Source organism: Nymphaea colorata, chromosome 3, assembly GCF_008831285.2.
Source record: "Nymphaea colorata isolate Beijing-Zhang1983 chromosome 3, ASM883128v2, whole genome shotgun sequence".
Classification (NCBI taxonomy): Eukaryota; Viridiplantae; Streptophyta; class Magnoliopsida; order Nymphaeales; family Nymphaeaceae; genus Nymphaea; species Nymphaea colorata.
In genome coordinates this window covers 18418711-18446008 of record NC_045140.1, presented here as the reverse complement: position 1 = coordinate 18446008, position 27298 = coordinate 18418711, and the positions used below count along the sequence as shown (strand labels likewise).

The following is a 27298-nucleotide window of genomic DNA, read 5'->3' as shown; positions in this document are numbered from 1 at the left end:
CGATCAAAAGTCCTACCCAACGTCAATCAATTAATCAAAACAGAGTAGGCCACGTATCGCAGTGGCAATAATTAAAGACCATCCAAAGTCCTACTAAAAATCCAGTCGCATGCATACAAAAAAACTTGGATATGGATCAACGATTCAAATGTTCTTAACAAATGGATCATCCAAAATAAATGTCCCGAAACTAAAAATCTAAGGCGACGACGGCCTTTATATATGCACGCTGCTCTTGGCCCTGGATCATGTCCCTGAAGGATATTCGACTGAAAAATGTTTTGGATATGATAAAAAAAGATATTGGTCTAAATCTCGTGTCGGATCGGCGGATGACCGGGTGATGCAGACCAAGCCTTTCTCATATTCGATACCAGGTGAGTGATACAAGTTTCTTATCCTCCCTGGCCCGAGGGCAACATTTGTAAGAGTTATGTTTATGTGAGCTGATGAGACTTACGTTTGCTCTTATGTCTATGAACTGTATGAACTAACGAGAAGCATGCAAAATTGAAAATTTGTAAAAATGAAAAAGAAAATTGTGGAAGAAAATATCATGGAAAAAAATTCCGTGCTCTTGTTTCAAGAAACATGATATCATTATATTCTAGCATTCTATTGTCAAGCTTAAAAACAATATCTATTGTCTCATCATATTTCCTAGAACAAAAATATGGTTTTCTAAAATATATATTTTATGTACACGTATTTCAAAACTGCAAAGCTCTTATCAAAGACCATTTAAATGGACTGACATGTATAGACAAGGATAGGCAAGTCGGATAGTTTCTCTATCACAAGGCCAAAACAAATAAGTTCAACTGAGGCAAAAAAGTAGAAGGAACAAGAAACCAAATGCAAGTTTCCAAAAGGGCATAAAAAGTATATCAGGTTTTTGGAACATATTTTTTAAGAAAACTTTGTTCTTGCTCTTGAAAATATGATATTTTGTTATGCTATGTTCAAATGAAATTCTTGACCTAATCATGCTACGGTCCTTGGCAAAACCAGTGTTTTGGAAACATATTCATGCACCAAAAGATATATGTTCCAGGAGCATAATGTTAATATTTACTGGAAGCTATGAGTATCCATCTTCTCTCTTTAATGGGTTCTCTCCTCGCAAAGGGGAAAAACAAAACTCTGGGGGATGCCCAACTTCTGGAATGGCAATACTTAGATTTGTTTAAAAGTATTTAGCAGGAAAGCTGACAATATTGTGAATATTATGCATGGATATGACGCTGTCGACGTGATCAAGTGTTAATATTAGGATAGTCTAAATTTGATTGCTCGACGAAAAAATTACATCTGGGTGAATTAGATGCAAAAACAATTGTTGGTGGCTGGATCAGTTAACTCTTAGTTCATTGTGTCTAAGATTATATTATTCAGTATTTGAGTGTTTCTATTTTTATATTTGATTTATAGAAAGGTTATCTGCAAAGCTGAACCACGTAAACCGTGTGCCATTCTTTCTCTCCACCTCCTTTTTTTCTAATCATTGTCTCAGTTTATCATGGTATCAGAGCATAAGAAGATCATATGAGACAAACACCATCAAGCTTCAAACAGTGAGTCATTATGGAGCAAGAAAGGGAAACCAGGAATGACAACGATGAAGCCACCATCATTCAAACCAGCGATGGGTCGATGCATAAGATTGTCGTTCATGAACAAGGTAACCCCAATCTCAAAATTACTCACACCTTGCTTGATGGTTTCAACTATTTGCCATGGTCTAAGGCAGTTACACGATTTCTTAGTGAAAAATCTAAGTTGGATTATATTGACGGTAGTATAAAAAAACCTGCCATTAATGATCCAAAATACAAGGAATGGAGGTCCACCAACGACACTGTAGCATCTTGGCTCATAAATTTTATGGAGCCCAAGATCGCAGCAAGTTTTACCTTCTTAGAAACCGCCGAAGAAGTTTGGCAAAGGGCCAAAGACCTTTATGGAGAACAATACAATACTGTCCGTATGTATCAATTAGCACAAAAGAAAGGTTGCTTGAAAAAAGGAACGTCATCTATTAGTGAATATCTTGGTACATTTAAAGCAATATGGGATGAGATGGACATATACTCACCTCTTACTACAGACCTTACTAAGGCCAAAAGGCAGCGTGAACAAGATCGCATCTTTGAAATTTTAGCCGGCCTGCCTAATGATTATGAACAACTTCGTAGTCAAATACTTATGGCCCATGATTTGCCTTCTCTAGCATCAGTTTTATCCTTGCTTATGCGTGAAGAGTCCAGGCGTAAGGCTATGGGAATGCTGGCTGACGGTTATCAAGAAATACCCAATGAAGAAAAATTGGCTTTTGCAACAAGCAATAATGCTTATTCTACCACCGGTGAGAGGTCATTCAAATACAAACGTGAGGACTCTAGGAAAGTCAAGTGCACTCACTGCAAGAGGAATGGGCACTCTCGAGATTCCTGCTGGTTCCTTCATGGGAAACCTGAAAAAGGGCAGAATTCTTTCATTAGAAGCATGGCTCGCAATCAAGAAAAAAGAGATCACAACTCCAATCAAGCAAATCATGCCACGACTTCATTGGAAAATCAGATCACTTTGGACAAATTGGCTGAAATGATTAAAGAACTTCAAGTCCAAAGAACCGCCGGCATCGCAACCAACTTGGGGGACAAAGGTACAATCAAATCAGGTATGGCTCTTACTTCTGTTAATAACATTGATGGTCAAGATTTACAATGGATAGTTGACTCGGGAGCAACAGATCACATGGCCAATAAATCTTCTCTCTTAAGTTCCTATTGTCATTCTAGAGATGTAGCTGCTGCCAACGGGGCTCCAATAGCTGTCAATGGATCGGGTAAAATAGATTTTTTTAACAAAAGTCATTTAAGCAATGTGCTTGTCATGCCTAACCTTACTAACAATCTCCTATCAGTTGCTAAAATTACAAAGGAATTAAATTGCAATGTAGTATTTTCTGCTACTAATGTTATTTTTCAGGATCGGATGACTCAGAAGACGATTGGTGAAGGGCAACTCATCCATGGACTCTATCAAATAAGAACTATGAATCATGCATTGAACGTGAATCATGCCAACAATGGAGAAATTTGGCACCAAAGGATGGGACATCCATCTTCTAGAATTTTAGAATATCTATTTCCTAATCTTTGTTTCAATTGTAGAGAGTGTGAAATATGCAAATTTGCTAGAATGACTAGACCTAAATTTTCTTTATCTGATTCCATTAGCCAAAAACCATTTGATTTAATACACTCTGATGTTTGGGGCCCTGCGCCTATTGATTCTATGGATGGATTTCGTTACTATGTGCTTTTCATTGATGATTTTTCTAGGACCACGTGGGTCTATTTTATGAAAAATAAGTCCGAAGTGTTCTCTCACTTCAAAAATTTTTACAAAATGATTGAAACTCAATATGGACTGAAAATTAAAAGTATTAGATCTGACAATGGCACTGAATATAAAAATCATGATTTCAATTTTTTTCTTGGTGAACATGGTATTAGACATGAGACGTCTTGTGTGGATACACCTCAACAAAACGGTATATCTGAAAGGAAAAATAGACATTTACTCGAAGTAGCAAGAAGTTTCTTGTTTCAGATGAATGTACCAAAAAATTATTGGAAATATGCTATTTCTACAGCATGCTATGTTATTAATAGGACTCCGAGCAAATTGTTGAACTACCATAGTCCTATCAAGCGTCTCATGGGATCTCAACCTAAGCTCGATCATCTTCGGGTGTTCGGATGTGTTGCATACGTGTGGCAACATCCATCAAAAAGAGACAAGTTAAGTCCTCGATCTATTAAATGCATTTTTGTGGGCTATGATATGCAAAGTAAAGGGTACGTTTGCTATAACCCTGTCTCTAGAAAAACTTTTATTTCCCGTGATGTGCAATTCAATGAATCTCTCTCTTACTTTAACGTCAATATAGATGGACAAAGTCAGGGGGAGCCCACTAACTCAACTTTGCATGATTATGATGACTTGTTTATTACTGTGGTTGATGTACAGGGAGCCAATAATGAGATTCATGCTGAGAATGAAAGCCCCACAAATGATCAAGAACTTGCAACTACTACCGAAGATGTAGAGAACAACTCAACACTTCTCAGAAGATCTGAGAGAATTAGGCACGCTCCTTCACGCCTAGTAGATTATGAAACCTACCCAATCAACAAATATGTGTCCTACAATCAAATTTCCAACAATCATGCCAAGTTTGTTAGAAATCTTGATAACATTCAAGAGCCTAAGTCATTTCAAGAGGCTCAAGAAGATCCTAATTGGAGGAAGGCTATGGATGAAGAACTTGAAGCTCTAAGGCGAAACAGAACATGGGAGGTTGTCACCGCACCAAAAAACACAAACATAGTGGGGTGCAAATGGCATTATAGAGTAAAGTACAATAGCGATGGATCCTTAGAGAGATACAAGGCTCGTCTAGTGGCTAAAGGGTTCACACAGACTAAAGGGTTGGATTATGAAGAAACATTTGCTCCTGTCGCAAAGATGAACACCTTGAGAATATTGCTTTCTATTGCTTGCAACTTGAATTGGAGTCTACATCAACTAGATGTCAAAAACGCCTTCTTACAAGGAGAACTCAATGAAGAAATTTATATGTCTTTACTACCAGGTCACCCAGATGAAAGGAAAGGAAGAGTCTGCAAACTCAATAAAGCTATATATGGCTTAAAACAATCTCCTAGAGCTTGGTACATAAAGTTGAGTCAGGCATTGGAAAAATCAAGGTACCACAAGTGTCACTCAGACAATAGCTTATTTGTCAAAAAATGTGGAGAAAACATCACTGTGGTCTTAGTTTACGTAGACGACATAGTTGTGGCTGGAAATGATACAGAAGGCATTCAGATTCTGAAAGACTACTTAAAGAAAACCTTTGACATAAAGGATTTGGGAAAACTCAAATATTTTCTTGGTATTGAAGTTGCTCAATCGTATAAAGGTATTATGCTATGTCAAAGAAAGTATGCATTAGATATTTTAAAGGAGACTGGAAAGTTAGATGCTCGACCGGCAGACACTCCTATTGAACCAAACCTCAAAATTGGACCTTGCGATGATGAACCTGAAGTTGAAAAAGAAAGGTTCCAACGACTTGTGGGTAAGTTGATATATCTATCAGTTACTCGTCCTGACATCTCTTATGTTGTGAATGTCATTAGCAGATATATGCAAAGTCCAAGAGAATCTCACATGAACGCAGTTGATCGCATCCTCAGATATGTGAAGGGTACTCCAGGGCAAGGACTCTGGTATAAAAGAAACAAAAATATTGACATTGTTGGTTTTACTGATGCTGATTGGGCAGGTGACATTAGTGACAGAAGATCTACCACAGGATACTGTGTTTTTGTCGGAGGAAATCTAGTATCTTGGAAAAGCAAGAAACAGAGAGTGGTGGCTAAGTCTAGTGCAGAAGCAGAATACCGTGCAATGGCATCTGGTGCTAGTGAGCTCACATGGACTAAGAACCTTGTTGAAGAAATGGGTTTTAGTATTACCAAGCCAATGGATATGTTTTGTGACAACATGGCTGCAATACACATATCTACAAACCCTGTATTTCATGAGAGAACCAAACATATTGAGATCGATTGTCATTACATCAGAGAGAAAGTCATATCTGGAGAAATTAGAACTCCTTACATTAAAGGCACCGATCAAGTTGCCGATGCCTTAACTAAAGGAGTCAGCAAACTGAAATTGAATATAGCCACTAGCAAGTGGGGATGTCACAACATGTACGCCCCACTTGAGGGGAGTGACAGAATTGCAACGACCAAAAGAAGATCAATATGGCAACTATTGGCAAGGAAATAAAGTTGGGCAACGGTCATCAATTAACGTATACATTGTTTATGGAAATTTCTCAAATTTCCTTTCCTTTTAATATTCCCTTGATGTATAAAGACAAGTGTATCGGCAGTGGTGAATATATCATCATATTGGTCTCTCTTGCTCGTGGATGTAGGCTGCAAAGCTGAACCACGTAAACCGTGTGCCATTCTTTCTCTCCACCTTCTTTTCTAATCATTGTCTCAGTTTATCTATCCTTCACAGTACAGTCCATGGACCAGTGAGCAATATCTTTTTTAATTTTTTTACGCATCAAAACTATTTGATAATCTCAAAAATGGTAGAAAATTAAGTGCAGCTCCTACCCATGGTAATCGTTTCCTTCATCCATGACGTTTGATTTGTATCAATCTTGAACTTGTGCTTGAAGGCATGTTCTAATCCGCCTGCTGGTGCTCCTACGATTATTGTTAGGTTGTGCGACGTTATTGGTGTTGTGTCTAACATACGAATGATAAAGACCTCATATTGATATAGATCGTCCGTTGCCATTAATGCCGTTCTGCAAGCATTCCTTGAGTTTCTTGACAACTTGCCCCACTCCTAAGTGGCTCAGTTCCTGATAATTATTTGTGAATCTGCTAGTTCAGTATCCGTCATAGTCACAAGTATCGTCTTCGATCGTGTTTTCACCGACGAGGTTTATCAGTAAATTGGGCCTATAATAATTCTGGCGGACGTTCAAATCCTGTTACAAGTGAAATTTGGATTCATGATCAGTTTTTACATAGTTTTTGTACATCCTAACTCTCTCAGGCAAGTGGCAGAGCCAACAGTTCTTTTGCTGAGGAGCACTAATACATATTTAGTCACCCCACCCCCCCAAAAAAAAAAAAAATACAAATGTAAAATTCTATTATGAGTCAAATCTTTGTAGGTGGATTTTAATGATTAATTTTTTATCAATTTTTTTCCCAAGTAGAAACCAGTTCATCTTTGGAAAAGAAGTTATAACTCAATTTTTTCATATTTAAAACTATAATCAAGTAATTAAGATGATTTTGGTTGGCTCACCTCATAGGTTGTAGCACAGCTGGTTGGGTAGACAGTTGTGTAGAAGGTGCATCGTTAGTTCGATTTCAGTGGGTGCTACTTTTTTATCCATGTCTTTGTTGGCACCAGCATCTTCTTTACCATCTCCAATGTGGACGTACGATCTTCAGAGCTTAAAAGACTTCGGATGATCAATTCCAAGATGAATCAGCTAGTTTCTAATCGTGTTTTCAACGACGAGGTTCATCAATTAATTGGGCATATAATCATTCTGGCGGACATTCGAAAACTGTTACAAGTGAAATTTGGATTCATTGATCAGTTTTTACATAGTTTTTGTACATCCTAACTCTCTCATGCCAGTGGCAGAGCCAAAAGTTTTTTCGTTGAGGAGCACTAATACATATTTAGCCCAAAAAAAAATACAAATGTAATATTCTACTGTGAGTTAAATATATGTAGGTGAATTTTAATGATTTATTTTTATCAATTTTTTTTCCAATAGAAATTAGTTCAAGTTTGGAAAAGAAGTTAAAACTATAATCAAGTAATTAAGATGATTTAGGGTCACTCACCTCACAGGTTGCATCACTGCTGCTTGGGTAGACAGTTGTGTAGAAGGCGCATCATTGGTTCGATTTCTGTGGGTGGTACTTCCTTAGACCATAAGCGATGGGATCATAACAGTGTATTGTACCTCAACTAGGTCCTGATGTAGCCCAGGATCCGGAGCGCAGGAAGACCTTGGGACCTCTTTTTGGACATTGAGTTGTTAACCTCCTACTCACCTTAGAAGTGACATTAATTCAGTTTGAGTGTTTGGGGACCAAAATACTTAATGTGTTGAGATTCCATCTGTTACCCATTTGAGAATAATATCATAAACCTTGGTAGTTTCTCAAAAATAGCATACTTAACTATAATATCAGCATACTGAACTATGATATTTTCTGAAACGAACAAAGTAAAGAAAAATGATAATGTATCCTACACATCCACGTCTCATTTGTTATGAATTAACATGAACATAATTTTTTTATAGGTTTCCTCATCTATATTATATTCTAACTTAACTACATTAGCATTTGCCCAACAAAGAAAATAATATTCAGCGAGAAATTACTCCTTCCTCATAAAATCTTGAGAATATATTTACGATTATGATTGAAATCTAAATGAGCTAATGAAATGCAAATGCAAGGACTAACGATCTATTGGGAGATCTGAAGGAGCAACAAATGCTCGATTTAAAATCTACAAAATCTCCGATCAGATACGAGGGGTTGCACTTCTCATGTGGGCACACACAAAGTGTCGTATCAGGAGAGAGAAAAAGAATGGGGAGAGGGGAACATCCAACAACCTTCTCTCTAAACTACTGAATGACACCCCTTGATCCAAACTCTCTAATTTTGCAAGTTAAACGGGTGAATGGCTATGTCACCTGAATGCGGGGTGTCGGTGCCGGTGCCGGTGCGAGTGCGGGTGCCGGTGCGGCACATCTCAAAAAAATTAGGTGCGGCGGTGCGGTGAAGATATTTTATTAATATTAATATTATTATTATTATTATTATTAATTTTTCATAGAAATTGAATAACACAATTAAAATTATACATTTTTATGATAGTGGGAAAAAATCAAAAAAGAAATGTTTGAAAAAAAGGCAAACAGATCGTTTTATGAAAGCCACCATTCTTTAACTGTATCGTTTTTTTTTAAAGAGAAAAGAGAACATATAATATATCTATAGATGTATTAAATTAGATACAACGGCCGACGGGAATTTGATTTTGTGGTTTTTTAATCTGGTTTCATCTCGAAATCATATCCAGATCCAAACCATACACGCAATAAACTTGGTTTGGATTTGGATTCGACTCGAAACTTGATCCAACTCCTCTTGGTGCGGTTTGAGTGCGCCTCATCATCGGGTGCGGTTTGGGTGCGCACCTGGAGCGCACCCGAACCCGCACCCGCAACGCACCGGGTGCGGGTGCGAGCTCCTGGGAAATGCACCCAGGTGACATTGGTGAATGGTCCCCAAGTAGGTCAACGATCCAACTATATATATATATATATAATTTTCAATATTCATCCTTTTCCTTTGAATCTTTCAAAATTATGGGATGTTTTTAAATGTATAGAATCTGTGGATTAGTCATCCATCAGGATAGATAGCTCTGTAGAAGCTACAAAGAATGAAAGCGGGTGGAGTTATATTATACTTGGTCGATGTTTTGTACATACTGTCACTTCTCAATATCAAACTCAAAGGATGAACATATATATATAATCATAGTCAAGTTTCTGTACATCCTGTCGCTTCTTAATCTTAAAGGCATTGTTCATCTGTACATTCCGCAGACTTCTTGTTTTTTCTAGTAGAGGATAGATGACATGAAAGAAAGAAGATTTCTTGCACCTTAATTTTATTGTTAAAAAGCTGTCATCATATGAGCATTAATTCCCGTCCATATATGCATACGTTCTTTGATGTGTCGGTGTCGCGGTACCCGGTTCGATACGGGACTGGGCCTAGACCTGAAAACCTTACCCGGATCGATTCGACGGGATCACGGTTACACTTAAAAAAAAAATTATTATTATTATTATTATATATTTTATTATAAAAATATATTTCATATTTAAAAAATTATTTTAAATTTTTTTTATATAACGGGGCTGGTTGGGCCATGAGTTTAGACATCAAATCTGAACCCAAACCTGACTTACCGATATAGGGCCGGCCCATTCTCACCGCCAAGTGGGTCGGATGTAATGTCAAATTACGTCATTAGACTATCGTGGACTGCTTCTCGCGTTATTCCGACGGGGGCAAGGTCAGAGGGCCTCGATTTTCTTATTATATATAAATATATAAATACATGGACTGGGTCTTTTTCTAGTGTCAACTATCTATTAATTTATGTCTACCCTTCCTCAGTTAAACATTATGACTCGGAGTATGGTCTCCTCGCAAGAAAATCCTCCAAATAAGCAGAAATTTGTTCTCAAACAAATAAATCATTCATATATATATATATATATATATATGATTGTACCTAATTTTTAATTTGTTTTATAATTGTTATTTTCACCAATTCACAAATAGAGCGGGAAACCAGTTTTTGCATGATTGGTGTGACCCCCCTGTACATGATTTCTCTCATTTTATCTTTGCAGTAAATTTCTTCGCCCACACTTGTCAAACGCCCTTCTTTGCATTGCGCGGAAGAAGTACCGTAACAACAGCGACATTGAGTCTCTTTTCCGGGTAGGCGATACTCGGTGGTCCCGTTTCCGGCGGGGACTTTTTCCGCTCCTTCTTGCGCCGGTCCAAAATGCCGAAGCCTTTGACTCCTTCTTACTTCCCCTCGAGCGACTGTGCTGCTTTTCTTTCTTATATGTATATATAATCCAGCCTCCCTTTTTCCTTCAAACCATCACCCTCCACTTGAAAGCCTTCTCTTCCTCCCCCTTCCTCGTATCGGGAAGTGTCAGCAAGTACTGGTGTCCTGATTTTAGCCTTCCTCCCCCTTACTCACATCGGGAAATCGGTTGGCGTGGACTTTGTCCTCTTCAGGAAGCGTTTGTTCATGCGCCGGTCCAAGACTGTCTTGACTTCTTCTTGCTTCCCCCGGAGTGATTGTGTCAAATTTCTTTCTTATATATATTCCAACCTTCTCCTTTCTTCCTTCAACCATCACCTTCCCCTTCCTCGCAGCGTGAAGTGTCAGCAAGTGTTGCTGCCCTGATTTTAGCAAGCCCATTTATCTCCTCTTCCGCCTTTCTTCTTGTCACTTGGTTCAGGAAGAGTGGGAGCCCCTTCAATGCAGAAGGAAGCCATGGGAATTAAGTATTTCATCAAAGCATGCCTCAGCCGCAATACTCCGGTCGCCGCTGGTTTATACTCTACCCTCGCCCGACGATACGAACGCGCGTGCAAGAAATACCCCGAGCTGTTGAAGTACGATGAAGCCTTGCAAGCGACATTGAAGGGCATCAAGGACGGCGTCCGCCCTGGAAAGGACGGGACGGACGAGTCATCTTCCCTGTCCTTTGATTCCCTCACACAGGCAACGACCTGCCTTCTCCACACCAACGACTGTGCCGCCAAGGAGATTTTGGCCTACAAGGAGGACATACGGAACAACAACCAACTCCACGACATTGTCAAGGAGTATTTCGACCTCAGCTACACGACGCTGGACTTCTTGTATGGTTTGCAAGGCCGCCTCAATGAGTTGAGGGAAAAACTAGCGATGCTCTGCTCCTCCTTCCAGCATCCTACCTCCATGGAGACGAAGGCGTTGGCGCTTGAGGAATTTAGAGGGTGCAAGGGCTTCACTGCTGACTTACATGTGTCACTGATGAAGGTAATCACGGCACACACCTCCTTTCTCCTGAAGCTTCAGGGATGGAAAGGCAAATCGGAGAAGAGAATCAATATCTTGCGGAGGCGACGCAAGATGGTCTACGTCATATTCGTCACCGTCTTCGTGTGTGCTGTGGTATGCTCGATTCTCGCAGCTGCTCTCCATGCCCCACCATTATTAGCAGCGCTTCCAGCAGCTGCCGCTACTGTAACCAGTTGGGGTCCGATGACCTCATGGGTGGAAAACCTGTGGAAAGGGGAAGAGAGCCATTTGCAGTCGGGCGTGCAGATTGCGGAGAGGGTGAATAGGAGCAACTCTGTTGTGATACATGAATTGAGGGGCATCGAACTCTCCGTGAAGGCATTGATGGACCAAAAGGCAATTTTAGAAAGCAACACGGACTTCATTATCAGGAGAGGGGATGACAACTTTCTTCTTAACAATATGAAGTCAATCATGGAGAGATCGCGCCGTCTGATTGAGAGAATGGATAAGTTGGACGAACAAGTGACTACATGCTGCTCCAGCATTGAGAATAGGAGGAGTGACATATTGGAGAGGATCAGAAATTGTACCGAGCCTCAAGAAGCTGAGACGGGTACTTCTCCAAGTTGGTGTTGTATGTAAAAAGTGAAAGGGCATTTTCTCTTCCATTATTCTTTTTAAGCAGTTCAACGCCTTGTAGGTAATCCACAGGAAGCCACAAATTTATAAATTTATTTGTGATGGAATCAATATTTGATTCTTATACAACTTTCCTATGGAAGAGTGGCCTGAACGCCAGTGCATGCATGATCAGAGAGAGAGAGAGAGAGAGGATGATGGGGGTTCTGCATAAGGGAGATAGATCTAAAGGTTAGTTACCAAGGGCTTCTCAAACGAGGTATTTGAGAAGCCCTTGGACCTTAAATTCCCTAACTGGAGAATCTGGAATCACCTCTGATCTTGAATCCGAGCCATTAATCAAACATGGCATCAAGGAACAGACTTGGGCTTCTAAATCAAATTCTGGTTCCATTATGCTTGAAACTAAAAATTGATCCATTGTCTCCTAGCAGCAGAAATACATTATCATAACTGGAAATGGAAGACGTCGCAGGTCTTGGTGACAGTTAAATGGATGAAAAATTAGATTCGCTAAACGGGAGGAAGTTTAGGAAAAATAAACTCAATATATATAAATATAAATATAATATAATTCCTAAATGAAAACTTAATTACATGAATCGACATTCATAATATATGTGTATTTGTATGAATAGGATTCAACTGTTTTATTGATATGATTTAAACAATTCACAAACGGACATGTGTAACATTTGCATAAACAACTATACGTTTGCTCTTATATCTATAAATTGTATGAACTGACAAGAAGCATACAAAATTGAAAATTTGAAAAATGACAAAAATGTTTTGTGGAAGAAAATATAATGGAAAAAAATACCATGTCTCTAAAAAATAAAATACAATGCAATTGCATCAAGTAATATGATATCGTTATACTCTAACATTTGAATGTTAGGTTTAAATACAATGTCTATAATCTCACCATTTTTCCTACAACAAGAACATGGTTTTTTAAAATATGTATTTTATGTGCACGCATTTCAAAACTGCAATGCTGATCTTATCAAATGCCATTTAACGGAACTCTCATGTATAGGCAAGACGTTAATGGATGATTCAGGTTGCTTCCATTGGTCATTACATTGATAGGAAGACACTTATAATACCTCAACTTTCACTTGTTTTTGCTTTTACTTTTTCATCATATACATCTTATAAAGAAATTTTTTAGTAAAAATAAAGCCGGGAATGAAAAAAAAAATTAAAGTTTAAAAGTATAATTCTTGTTAAAAAAAAATATAAAATACCTCTAACTTTCACTTGCCCTTACTTTTTTTTTTTCATTTTTCTTTTTTGTTCTCTTGTGGTGCACGCAACTCAGCAAAAATACAAATCAAAGACTTGTTGTAAAAAATAAAAAACGATACCATCGTGGACGCTTGTGGCGTTATTCCCGGCGGAGACAAAGTCGGCTCGTTCTGCCTACTTGTGGACACTATGTATATAAAACGTCCCTTATTTTATGAGAGCAAGTTGCGTGACTGGTGCACGTACAGTTCATAGTAAAAGAGAACAACATTTTGATAATTTGTTAAAAAAAAGTTTTTTTAATTTCTTTATTTTTTTAATTTTATTTTGTCTTTAAAAATTTTTTTAGTATGAAATAAAGTTATTTTAGTGATTAACCATATTAATACCAAAAATTGGTGGACCAATATAATACATACAGCCACTTCCTTAATATATGTTTGTCTTTACTCAGTTAAGCTGCTTGGCGTACGGTCAACTAACTATTTTGAAGCTATTTGGCCTGGAAATTTTCCTTTGTCCTTGCTCCCATCTAAATGGCCGGAGCATTGTCATCGAGTGCCTTTCTTTCTTGACTGGATGGGCATCCAGTCGGCTTGGCCCAACAGGGTTTTGACCCAGTCAAGTTATAATAAAAAACTACTTTTTAAATTACAAAATAATTTTTAAAAATTATATAAAAAAATATTTTTTTTATATTATCCGGCCCTCTTAATCAGAGGGACAGAGTTTTGAAAAGTGCAAGAATTTTCATTAGAAGGATACTACGACTAGACAGGTCTTGCACCGTCCAATGACTGAAACTAGTCAATCAGCTTTAACGGAACTAACTAGGGGTGAGCCGGGGTCAGCCCGGCCCGATAGCCTGGGTCTTGAGCCTGTTTAAAAATAAAAAATAATTTTTTTAATTATAAAATATTTTGTTAATACAAAATATATTTGTTAACAATAAATATATATTATTAAATCAAAAAATTTAAATATATATATATATATATATTTTTAATCTTAAACGAGTCTACTGGGCCGGCCTAACGGGCCCGTGCCCGACCCAAGCCAAGTTTTTTCGGGCGCATGCTCAGGTCGGGCCGCCCACCCTTAGTACTAACATCTAATATGTACCCTTAGGACTAACATCTAATATGTAATTTTTCCTTACATATTGCTGCGATTTATTCCGTTCATGGTAAAGTTATCAATCTTCGCCGACATTTTCTCGAGAAATGTATCTTTCTTCTGCTTCCAACGGGCTACTTGCCGGTAGATAAATGGTCGAGCACGATCTCCGTGCCCTCTGGGGCTCCATAATTTTTGCAAAACATGAAGCGTTGGGTTCTTCGCCCTCCTTGCTCTGGTTGGGCATTTCTTCATCCCCCGCCTGCTGCAGCTTGTGGAGCACCTGGACGTGCTCCTAGATCAGACCGGGATACGAGAGAAAGAAGCAGTCCACGGCACCGTCGGCGCATGTGAGTACATTCCTCACCTTTTGATCCACAGGTCGGTCGCGACGGATCGCCATTAGTTTGTTTTTGGTGCAACAGAGATGTACCAGAAACCTACGTAAGGAATCTAGTGTCGCCTGGCAAAGCTCGAAGTAGCTCGAGACCATCGGGGAGGATTTGGGCATTGCCCCCTAAGTCTTGCTTGTAGAACAATATCTCCTCACCACATTTCTTGTTATTCTCGAGTATGTATATGGTCGCCCCCTTTATGATATCAAGGGAAGGAATAAGAGTGCTGCTATTACGTTCTCCACCTCTAGGAGAAGAGTGGAGTGGAAGCCTTGCACCATGCTCTTCATCCTCTGCTGAAACTTTTCGTCGTTGATCGACAACTCTGAGTCCTCCCGGCATGCTTGCTGGTAATAGTGCATGGTTTTCGAGTAGAAGCCACCGCCATTAGCCATGGTTTGTGTTTGCTGTAATTCCAGTTCCCGCTAACTACACTTGAGGCTAGAATTAATTTGCTGTAGGTATGTGGGTTCTGAAAGGAGTACTGCTGTGCACAAATAGGTATCCTTATATGAGCCTATGAGACTTGCGTTTGCTCTTATCTCTATAAATTGTATGAAGTAACAAGAAGCATGCCAAATTGAAAAACTGAAAAATGACAAAAAAAAATTTGTGGAAGAAATTATCATGGAAAAAATACTGTGTCTCTGAAAAAGCACTGCGCTCTTGCTTCAAGAAACATGATGTCATTATATTCTAACATTTGGTTGTTAAATTTAAAAACGATATTTATAGTCTCACCATATTTCCTTGAACAAGAATATGGTTTTCTACGATAGTACACGCAATTCCAAGACTGCAATGCTCTTACCAAATGCCATTTTAATGTACTCCTATGTATTTTCGATCACAAGGTACGTACAAACAAATTCAACTGAGGCCAAATACTAGATGGAAGAAGAAACCAAATGCAAGTTTCTAAAAGGGCATAAAAAAAATTTTTGGAACACATATTTTTAGGAATGGTATGTTCTTGCTCTTGAAGACATGGTATTATTACGCTATTTTCAAATCCAGTGTTGAATTGCTGGACTTAATCATGCTATTTTCCTTGATACAAAACCAGTGTTTTGGAAACAAATGCTCTAAAAATATATGTTCCAGGAGGGTAATGTTTACTTATATGCTGAACCTCAAAGGGTTCAATAAATATTTTATGTAGTTAGGAGTGCCATATTAGGTCAAACTGAGTCGATTAATGGTAAATTATTTGAGGAGCAATAGAACTTCAGATCCAAGGATTTCTTTGTATGTTACAAGTAGTGGTTCATTTAAGTATGTAAGAAGAAGCAGGTCATGGTCTGTCACTGAAAAAGGTTGCATGCAATGTAGAGGCCTGTCATCGGTTACCCCTTTTTACTACTTGAACATGCTCATACTTGAAATCGTCGTCACCAAGTAGGGGGTGGGCGCTATGGTCAGGCCGATGAGGGTTCGATAAGGCCGATTACACTTAAAAAATATTTTTTATTAATAATAATATATATTTTATTATTAAAAATATTATTTTATATTTTAAAAAATTATTTTTTTATATAAAAAGGATGAGTCTTGCGGATATCTGGTGGGTCCTCACCCGGTTCCTAGAACCGGGCCGGGCCTGGCCAAGCCCCTGCCGGGGTCGGATGTAATGTCAAATCCGACAAGATTATCGGAGGCACGGTCAGAGGGCCTCGCTTTTTTTATTACATATAAATATATAAATACATAGACAGGGTCCTTTTTTAGTTTCAACTATTAATTTATGTCTACCCTTCCTCAGTAAAACTTTATGACTCGGCGTATGGTCTCCTCGCGACTCCTTCCAGCCTCTTTTTTGCGGTTTTGTCATTACATTCTCCAAATTTCTTGCGAGAGAGAAGAAAATCCTCAAAATAAGCAGAAATTTGATCCCAAACAAATATATTTGTAATACATATATACATATACAATGATTGTGCCTAAGTTTTAATTTATTTTTATATTTGTACAATTATTATTTTACCAATTCACAAATAGAACGGGAAACCAGTTTTTGCATCATTGGTGTGACCCCCATGTACATGATTTCTCATTTTACCACAGTGACATTGAGTCTCTTTTCCGGGCAGGCCATACTCCGTGGTGCCGTTTCCCAAGTGGACTTTTTCATCCAGGCCCTGTCCTGACTCCTTCACCTCGAGTGAGGGTGCTGCGTTTCTTTCTTTTATATATATAGTCGAACCTCCCTTCTTCCTTCAAACCATCACCCTCCAATTGAATTTCCTCGCATCCAGAAGTGTAAGCACTGCCCTGATTTGGCAAACCCATTTATCTCCTCTCCCGCCTCTGTTCTTATTACTTGGTTCAGGAAGAGTGGGAGCCCTTTCACAAGCAAGCCATGGGAATTAAATATTTCCTCAATACATGCCTCAGCCACAATACTCGGAAGGGTGCTGGCTTATACCGGACCCTGGCCCGCCGGTATGAACGCGCATGTAAGAAATACCCTGAACTGTCGAAGTACGATGTCGCCTTGCAGGCGACATTGAAGGGCATCAGGGATGGCGTCCACCCTGGAAAGGACGGGACGGATGAGTCATCTTCCCTGCCTTTTGATTCCCTGACACAGGCGACGACCTGCCTTCTCGACACCAACGACCATGCCGCCCAGGAGATTTTGGCCTACAAGGAGGACATACGGAGCAACGACCAACTCTACGCCATCGTGAAGGAGTATTTGGACCTCAGCTGCAAGACGTTGGACTTCTTACTTGATTTGCAACGCCGCCTCAATGAGTTGAGGGAAAAACTAGCGATGCTCTGTTCCTCCTTCCAGCATCCTACCTCCACAGAGACGAAGGCGTTGTTGGCGCTTGAGGAATTTAAAGACTGCGAAGGCTTCACTGCCGACTTTCTTTTGTCACTGATGAACGTAATCACGGCACACACCTCCTTTCTCGGGAAGCTGAAGGGATGGAAAGACAAATCGGAGAAGAGAATCCACATCCTACGGAGGCGACGCAAGATGATCTACATCATATTCGTGACCGTCTTCGTGTGTGCTGTGGTATGCTCGATTCTCGCGGCTGCTCTCCATGCCCCGCCATTACTGGCAGCGCTTCCTACAGCTGCCCTTTCTTTGACCAGTTGGGGTCCGCTGACCTCATGGGTGGAAAACCTGTGGAAAGGGCAAGAGGGCAATTTGCAGGCGGGCGTGCAGATTGCGGAGAGGATGAATAGGAGCAACTCTGTTGTGATACATGAATTGAGGGGCATCAAACTCTCCGTGAAGGCATTGATGGACCACAAGGCAATTTTAGAAAGCAACACAGACTTCACCATTAGGACAAGTTATGACACCACTCTTCTTAACGATTTGAAGCCAATCTTGGAGAGATCGAGCCGTCTGATTGAGAGAATGGATAAGTTGGACGAACAAGTAAGTACATGCTGCTCCGGCATTGAGAATAGGAGGAGTGAGATATTGGAGAGGATCAAAAATGGTACCGAGCCTCAAGAAGCTGAGACGGGTACTTCTGTATGTTGCTGTCGTATGTAAAAAGTGAAAGGGCATTTTCTCTTCCATTGTTCTTTTTAAGCAGGTTAACGCCTTGTAGGTAGTAAATTTATAAATTTATTTGTGATTGAATCAATAAATGATTCTTACACAACTTTCTTATGGGCGAGTGACGTGAACGCCAGTGGATAAATGATGAAGATGAGAGGGGGAGAGAGAGAGAGAGAGAGCTAAAGGTTAGTTAACAGGGGCTTCTCAAACAAGGTATTTGAATCCGAGCCATTAATCAAACATCGCCATCAAGGACAGACTTGGGCTTCTAAATCAAATTCTGATTCCTTTCTGCTTGAAACTAAATTTGATGTGCAAGTTGCTCAAATTTCAGCCGATTTTCATATTCATTTCTTCTATGTTGAATCGTTCGAATTTATCTCAATGTTTTAAATGCTCAATAGATTCACTAAACGGGAGGAAATTTAGGAAAATAAACTTAATATATATATTATATAATTCCTAAATGAAAACTTAATTACATGAATCGACATTCATAATATATGTGTATTTGTATTAATAGGATTCAACTATTTTATTGATATGATTTAAACAATTCACAAATGGACAAGTGTAACATTTGCATAAACAACTATACAAAAGGTCATGACGATCGATTATAGTTTGTTATAAGAGGTATATATTTGTGAGCTTATGAGACTTACGTATGCTCTTATATCTATAAATTGTATGAACTGACAAGAAGCATACAAAATTGAAATTTTGAAAAATGACAAAAATCTTTTGTGGAAGAAAATATAATGGAAAAAAAAAACCATGTCTCTAAAAAATAAAATACAATGCAATTGCATCAAGTAATATGATATCGTTATATTCTATTTTTTTATATTTTTTTAATACATATTTTAAGAACGCCATGTTCCTGCTCTTGAAGATATGGTATTTTATTATGGTATTTTCAAGTCCAATATTGTTGAAATGCTGGACTTGATCATAGTATGTTCCTTGAGACAAAAGCAGTGTTTTTGGAACATATGTTTTGAAAATATATGTCCCAGGAACATAATGTTTTACTCATAAACCCTCAAAGGGTTCAGCAAATATTTTATATAGTTAAGAGCGGCATATTAGGTCAAATTGAATCGATTAATGGTAAATACATTTGAGGAAAATTGAAACTCCAGATTGAAGGCCTTCTTATATGTTGAATGTAGTGGTTCATTGATTGATATATATATATATAAGGTTATAATTTGTCACTGAAAAAAGGGTTACACGCAATGGAGAGGCATGATACATGGCACGTCATTCAATTACCGTTAGCCAAACAAGCTAATATTATGTAAAACAAGTTGTTTACAAAGTGAAACTATAGACTAAGACTAGTTCTTAAAATAATAAAATTGCATTTTTGAAATCATTGGCACAATATCCGTTTGGGACAATGTTGACAGTTGAAGATTTGCATGCAAGCCCCGAGAGTGAATTTGCAGTAGCAATAGAGTAAGGCCAGCCCAAAATTAGTCAAAAAGAATTGGGAAAGACGTAAAGTAAAGTGAATGCTCAGGTGTGTCGATTCAAGAAGTGCAAAATTTTTTGTCAGATTTAGGATAGATTCATCAAATAGGAAAGTTTAAAAATATCATTCTTGTTAAAAAGTTTATAAAATGCCTCTAACTTTCACTTGCCTTTACTTCTTTTTTTTTTTTTCTCATATTGTGCATGCAACTCAGCAAAAAATACAAATCAAAGACTTGTTGTAAAAAAAATAAAAAACTATTGACCATTCTGGACGCTTGTGGGGTTATTTTTAGGGATGTCAACGGATCATATTCGGATCGGATACATCTTCAACCATATCCGTTTTTTTAGATATTCATATATTCGGATTCGGATTTGGATTCGAATTCGGATAAAACAAAGTCATATCCGAATCCGATTTTTATATTTATATCCAAATCCGAATCCGAATTTTGAACCGGATTTTGCCATATTTCAAGTATTAGATAGAGGATATTTGTCTAGAACTGAATCCGATTCGAATCCGTATCCGAATCCAATCCGATATTCATGTATATGCAAATCCGAATCCGAATTCGAATCCGATCGGATGTCATTTATTAAATCCGAATCCGATCAGATTTCTTAATCGAATATTAAATTTTTATCAATATCCGTTCTTTCAGATCGAATCGGTCGGATATCTGATTCAAATCGGATATATGGACATCCCTAGTTATTTTATGTGGAGATAAAGTCTGCTGGTGCTGCTTACTTGTGGACATTATATATATAAAATGTACCACCTACCACTTTACTTTATTTTATGAAAGGAAGTTGCGTGACCAGACAGTACATCGTAAAAGAGAATAACATTTTGATAATTTGTTAAAAAAAATGTTTTTTTATATTTATATTTTTATCTTTACAAAAAAAAATTAGTGTGAACTAAAGTTATATAACTTTAGTAATTAGCCGTATTAACCGGCCAAACCATTTCCAAGCTATCTGACTTTTAACTCTTCTCTCATTTGCCGTTCCATCTCTGACACTTCCTGAGAAAGGAGGTGTGTGCCTCGATTAAGTCCATCAGTGACAAAAGGAAGTCGCCAGTGAAGCCCTCTCAGTCTCCAAATTCCTCAAGCACCAACGCCTTCATCTTTATGGAGGTAGGATGCTGGAAGGAGGAGCAGAGCATCGCTAGTTTTTCCCTGAACTCGTTGTGGCAGCCTTACAAATCATATAAGAAGTCCAACGTCTTGTAGCTGAGGTCGAAATACTCCTTGACAATGTCGTAGAGTTGGTTGTTGCTCCGTATGTCCTTCTTGTAGGCCAAAATCTCCATGGCGGCCTGGTCGTTGGTGTCGAGAAGGCAGGTCGTTGCCTGTGTCAGGGAATCAAAGGACAGGGACGATGACTCGTCCGTCCCGTCCTTTCCAGTTTGGACGCCATCCATGATGCCCTTCATTGTCGCCTGCAAGGCTTCATCCTACTTCAACAGCTCGGGGTATTTCTTACACGCGCTCTCGTACCATCGGGCGAGCTTAGAGTATAAGCCAGCAGCCACCGGAGTATTGCGGCTGTGGCATGGATTGAGGAAACATTTAATTCCCATGGCTTCCTTCTCCATTGAAAGGGCTCCCAGTAATAAGAACAGAGGCGGAAGAGGAGATAAATGGGCTTGCTAAAATCAGGGCAGCAACACTTGCTGACACTTCACGCTGCGAGGAAGGGGAAGGTGATGGTTGAAGGAAGAAAGGAGAAGGTTGGAATATATATAAGAAAGAAATTTGACACAATCACTCCAGTCCAGGGGAAGCAAGAAGAAGTCAAGACAGTCTTGGACCGGCGCATGAACAAACGCTTCCTGCAGAGGACAAAGTCCACGCCAACCGATTGATATCTCGGAAATGAAACCACCAAGAATCGCCTGCCCGGAAAAATAACTCGACGTCATCGTAAGTACTGTCCTTGTGACGGTGGCTCCTTTGGATCTTGTAAATGGGGTCGCACCCGGATTGTAAAAAATTGTTTCCTCTTCATATATATATATATAGGTGTTTAAGCAACGACGAATATGACAAAGAGAGGGTGAGACGAGTACCATTCGCAGAGCCATTAGGTCTAACTGCGGAATCACAGACATAATTTAATAGTTGAAAGTAAAGGGATCCTGTTTATGTCCTTTATATACATATATATATATAAAATGTCCACAAGTAAGAAGCACCAGCCGTTCTGACTTTGTCTCAGCAGGAATAACGCGAGAAACGTCCACGATGGTCAATAGTTTTTTATTTTAGTTTTTTATTTTTTTATAACTAGCATTTGATTTGCATTTTGGCTGAGTTGCGTGCACCATCCTGTACATGCAAACGTAAGAAAAATTAATATGCACTTTAAAAATAAATAATGAAGGTTGGGGTACTTAGGAATTTTTAAAAAAATATTTTACTTTAATTTTTTTTCATTGCTGTTTTTATCCTTCTAAAGAAAGATTTTCTTGTCCCAATCAAGTTCTATATTTGTACATATATAGAATTCATGGGGGTGACAAGGTCAAAATAAGATTTGGTTGACTCAAATTATTGACGGGTTCGAACTAAGTATCTTTGTGATTAGAGTGCTTTTTAAGGGTTGTTTGGCGATAATAATACCGATGTGTCTTATAAATCTATCTAGCCAAACAAATAGAGAAAATTCATAAAAACTTACCATTGTAACAAATCTGTCCCATTTTTTAAGGCAGATCTATAGTATTGTAATAAGGTATTACTGTTACCAAAATAACCCTTTAAACTAACAGGAAATTTTGCCCTTCTTGATCGACACACTGGGCATCAACTTTAATGCCTTTCCCAATTCATGCATAACGATGTCACGTTTCTTCAAACAAGAACATGGCATTTCTGTTTTAGACACATGGTATTTTTTTCCTTGATATTTTCTTCCACAAACAAATTTTGTCATTTTCAAATTTTTAATTTTTGTCATAAACGATATCACATTTGTTGAAACTTGATAACTTCAATGTTATGTTAGAATTTAATTTAACGTTCTAATATGTGTTTTGCTCTTTTTTGCTCGGTAATGGGTTTGCCACCATCAGTTTATATTTCCCATACTTCCTCCTGTCTAGTGAGTCTACTTTTTCATTTCATTTAACTGTGACCAAGAGCTGCTATGTTTTCCATTTTCCAGATACGATAATGTATTTTGCTGTAACGGTCTCCTCTGTTCGTTGGAGACAATGGATCAATTTTCCCTCCCCCCCTTGACATTATGTTATTCTTGGTTGGGAAATGAATCTGTATCATATGCAATGTTCACGCATAAACAGAAGTGCATCATTGGCTTGCCTTCCAGATTGTGAGCTTTCTATGATCATTACTTGAATACGAGGCAAAGTCACAGTCTACTTTACTTTTGCCGATGCGATTGTCACAATTGTCTTTTAAGGGTGAGCAACAGGCCCGACAGCCAAGTTGAGTACCAGATCATGAATATATATATATATATATATATGACATTAACAATGGACTTACTTAAAAACTTTTGGTGCATCTTCGATGACTCCCTTAAAAAGTTTTCATGTGTCATTGATGGCACCCTTAGAAATTCTTCATTGGCGACAATCTTAAAACCTCTTAGCACATTGCTAAGAGTTTTTGAGATATTAAAATATAAAATATTAAGAGTTTCAAATATAAGTAGACATCTAACCAAGTACCCGACCATTATAAAGTTGACGCTCGGGTTTGACTCAATAATTAAGTAGGCGGAGCTTGGGCCATCAACAAAGGCATCAAACCAGCCCTAGCCCGACTTTGTTGAGCCTCAGGCTGGCCCAGCCTGATGCCCGACCTTAATTGTATGGGCCTATTTAATTGGCTTGAATATTGCATCGGTAGAATAATTTCATTGAGAAACACTTGCAAACATGAAAAGCCATGATGGGCCTGTCGTGAGTCTTTGATTGTTTTCTTCCTTTTTTTTTTTTTTGTTTTGTCGCAGTTGAAACAAATTGAAAAAATAAAGCTCTGTAGTTAATTAGGTAAATTCCATCATTAATGATGGCCAATGGTAGATAAACAACCCCATGAAATGATATCGACCAATTACTGGGATATGGGTATATATATATATTATATATTCGGATAAATTAGGCACAGAACCGCCACAAAAGATGAAAATCCTTGACGCATGAAGATCCCGCGCTTATTTCTTTCAGGAAATTCCCAAGGAAGATCTGACCTCAGCTACATATACGACCCAAAAAAAGAAAACTTCAGTTAAATTTCTTGGTGTGTTTGATTAAAGAGATCTTTTGAAATTTTGGAAGTTCTTCCCAAACTTCCCAAGCATGTCATTCGTATCTGACTTGGGTGTACCAGACACGATCGAAACTGCTATATCATAAGTTCGCGTAAAACTCAGGTATTAGATTATTCACTTTGGAATCTAATAACAGACATTACTAGCACTAACTTCCCGCACTTTTTTTTTTTCTTTTTTTTTGTATGAGTGCGTTTGACGCAAAACATTTTGCTACATAATAAAGATTTTCGATACTCTAAACGCTCACAATATTTTAAGCAATCTGACAAAATCGTTGGGTTCCCCAAGGTTAACACTTCTAGGAAACAAATTCAGTATATTTAGCGTCAAAGCCCTTTTGTTACTTGCGAGCCACAATCACCGAATTAAAGCTTATTTTTTAAGCTGGTTTCAAATATTGATCGTGTATATATAATGAGTGAATAATGATTTTGGTTATCAGAAACTAAGCCATTTAATAAGAGTTGTCTATTTAAAACAGATCAATGGTTGAGAGAATAACAATAACAAAAAACTGTGAATTAATACTTAGATGATAAAAATACACTTAGCCTTTTTGTTTTTTGTTTTTCATTATATTGGATTGGATATCCTTGATTAAATGATTGAATGACTCTAAAAAACTAACATTACCATTCAATTTTTTTTATTGAAGCCCTCTTTTTCATGTAGTTATATGTGTATGATCAGTATTCAAAATAAGCTTTAAAAATCAAATTTTAATTCGATGATGGTGACTCGCAAGCTGAAACAATTAGACTTTCCTACATGCAGACAGCATCTGGTTTCACTAAACTGATACCAAAAACAAGCCTGTATAATTTCAGTATTCGACAGACTGAAGATCAGATTTATTGGATAGAACACGGATGTTTTCTCCCGAATTCGAACGGTACGTTGACACACTCCGTGCTGCACAAAATAGTGATGTAGTGTTCTATTTGATACGTCGGTTTCCGGTTTCGACAAACAATGTTCCCATGAACTAATATCTAGGTAATATAAAGAGTCCCGCAACAAGCATTCCCCGAAACAAGTAATACATGATGTAACTTAGGCCAACCGCTGCGTGATTGGGATAATTTTAAGAGGAAAAACTGCCCTACAATCCATCTCTGCCGTGCTCTCTTACTCACGAATTTCAACCAGCACCACCAGAATCTGTATTTTAGTGCAAGAAGAAGAGGGAAAAGAAATGGAAGAGGAATTCGGGAAACCAACTCAAGATGCAACACCAGCACCCTCCTCCTCCAGCACCACCATCAATATGGCTGCTGATCTTGAAGCCACTGGCCTGTTCTTTACCCTTCTGCCTCATTATGAGGCTGCATGTGAACAAGACGAGCAGCTGTCCCGGCACGATAAGAAGCTCCGGACAATGATAGACAAGATCACAAGCGCCCTCGCCGACGGCCACGGAAAACATGGCAGCTCTCCCTTCCTTTCCTTGGACTCACTGAGGCACGCCGCTACCTGGCTGCAGGAAACCAACCAGCACGCTGCCGAGGTGATACTTCACCACCAACCTCACATCCACAGAAGCAACAGCCTCCTCTTCCTCCTCCGCGATTACGTCAACCTCACCACCATGACGGTTCAGTTCCTCAACCGCTTGCAGCTGGCCTTGAGCGGAACCAGAGACCGGCAGACGACCCTCTGGGTTTCCCTCCTCAACCGGCCGTCCGGCCCCGCCTCCGTCGACGAGGCCCTGCGGGACCTCGAGACCTTCTCGTCCACAACAGCAACAGGCTTCGCCGGTGTCGCCCTGTCGATCTCCGAGCTGGTTTCGCAGCACCAGGTCATGTTGCAGAAGCTCTGCGGGCAGCAGAGATTCTTCAGGAGGAAGCAGCGGTGGAAGGTGGCTCGCATCATTCTCGCCGCCGTCTTCGCCGCCGCTTTGGTGTGTTCTCTTGTGCTTGTCTCCATCTTTGCGCCGCCAGCAGTAGCGCAAGCCCTTGCATTGGGCCGAGCTGCGGCGCAGGCCGGGTGGAAGCCCTTGATTCGCTTGTTAGACCGCGACGCTGGTAATGAACGGACCCGATCTTTGGTTTCTGAGGGGCACATGAGCGTGATGGTGATAACAGAGATGGAGAGCATCAGAAACTTGGTGACGAAGCTGCAGCAGGATGCAGCCAGTCTGGTGAATAGCTCGCAATCCGCAACTGAGATTAGCCACGAAAACACGGGAGCCTTTCGAGCGGCGCAGCATGAGATGGTTGAAGAAATGATTGCCCTGATGAGGGGTGTCAATGAATTGAGCGACCACGTCGGGCTTGCTTGCATCAGGATTGAGCAGGCGAAGAACATGGTGCTTCAGGGCGTAGTAGATCAGATAGAATCTGGCAACCAACCAGTCAACGGTATTTTGAATCGGGCCAAAAGCCTGTGCGTATCATTTTTCTGCTGCAAATCATCGCGCCATGATTAAACAATTCATTTTGTGTATATATATATATATATGTGTGTGTGTGTTTGTGTGTTAAAAAAAGAGAAAATTGGAAGTAATATACTAATAATTTTTTTTCCCTTATGAAGCTGTAACTCAATTAAAGGAAGTTGCTTGTTAATTACTGGAAATACATAAAGTTGTCTATGGTATGTGCATCAAAGTCATTTGTCGTCTTCAGCTGCATTCTATGGTCGCCGAGCTTCTTCTATGCAACCATCAGACCAGGTCTCATTTCTCCTGCCGTCTCACTACCGCAATTTCCAATATGCGGCTGCCAATCTTCTGGTACGATGGTCTCGGGACCTTTACTAAACCAAAAAATGGATGAGGCAATAGAATATTTACAGGATATAATGCATATACAGAGCCTATGTACGATCATAATGCAAGAGCCGTTCTAATCTTCTTGCACCGTCCTCTTTTAAGTGTTTTTTTCTTTTTTTCGCGCCATGTAATCTAGGCCAGCATCAGTCACAATTAATTCGTGCTAAACCGCTTCTTCATCAACTATCTTTAAGCCTGGTGCCCTTAATCTTGGTATCCCCTTTAATTAAGATTGTGGCAGCTCTTGATCAAGTGCCTGATGCGGCAGATTCCAATTCTTCCTTTAGCCAGGTTCAGTTCCCGCTTAAAAAAAATCTAAACACATTTGTAGTATGAAACATGCGGTTATATAAGCATTAGCTTCAAGATTTATTAAAATCTTAAATGTATACAAACATACAAACATAGTTATATGACTTAGATATTAGCTATTACCCTTTTGTTTTGCAATAAAGAGATGAATTGATACATGGGCATGCAGACTTGAGAAGGAAGATCATATTCTTTAAGCAAAGGAAAAGCATTCATGCA

At 39.0% G+C, this 27298-nt stretch overlaps 3 protein-coding genes across 3 annotated transcripts; all 3 read left to right on the top strand.

Annotated features, from left to right (window-relative positions):
- The first annotated feature begins 10671 nt into the window (after positions 1–10671).
- On the top strand, positions 10672–11904 carry LOC116250362 (UPF0496 protein At4g34320-like). The gene has a single exon (XM_031623990.2). The coding sequence runs from the start codon at positions 10732–10734 to the stop codon at positions 11902–11904; it is 1173 nt and encodes a 390-aa protein (XP_031479850.2). The 5' UTR covers positions 10672–10731.
- A 5121-nt stretch (positions 11905–17025) lies between these two features.
- LOC116250361 (UPF0496 protein At4g34320-like) lies at positions 17026–18186 on the top strand. Its single transcript, XM_031623989.1, has one exon. The coding sequence runs from the start codon at positions 17026–17028 to the stop codon at positions 18184–18186; it is 1161 nt and encodes a 386-aa protein (XP_031479849.1).
- Positions 18187–25189: 7003 nt separating this feature from the next.
- Positions 25190–26422, top strand: LOC116250360 (UPF0496 protein 1-like). Its single transcript, XM_031623988.1, has one exon. The coding sequence runs from the start codon at positions 25190–25192 to the stop codon at positions 26420–26422; it is 1233 nt and encodes a 410-aa protein (XP_031479848.1).
- The last annotated feature ends 876 nt before the right edge of the window (positions 26423–27298 follow it).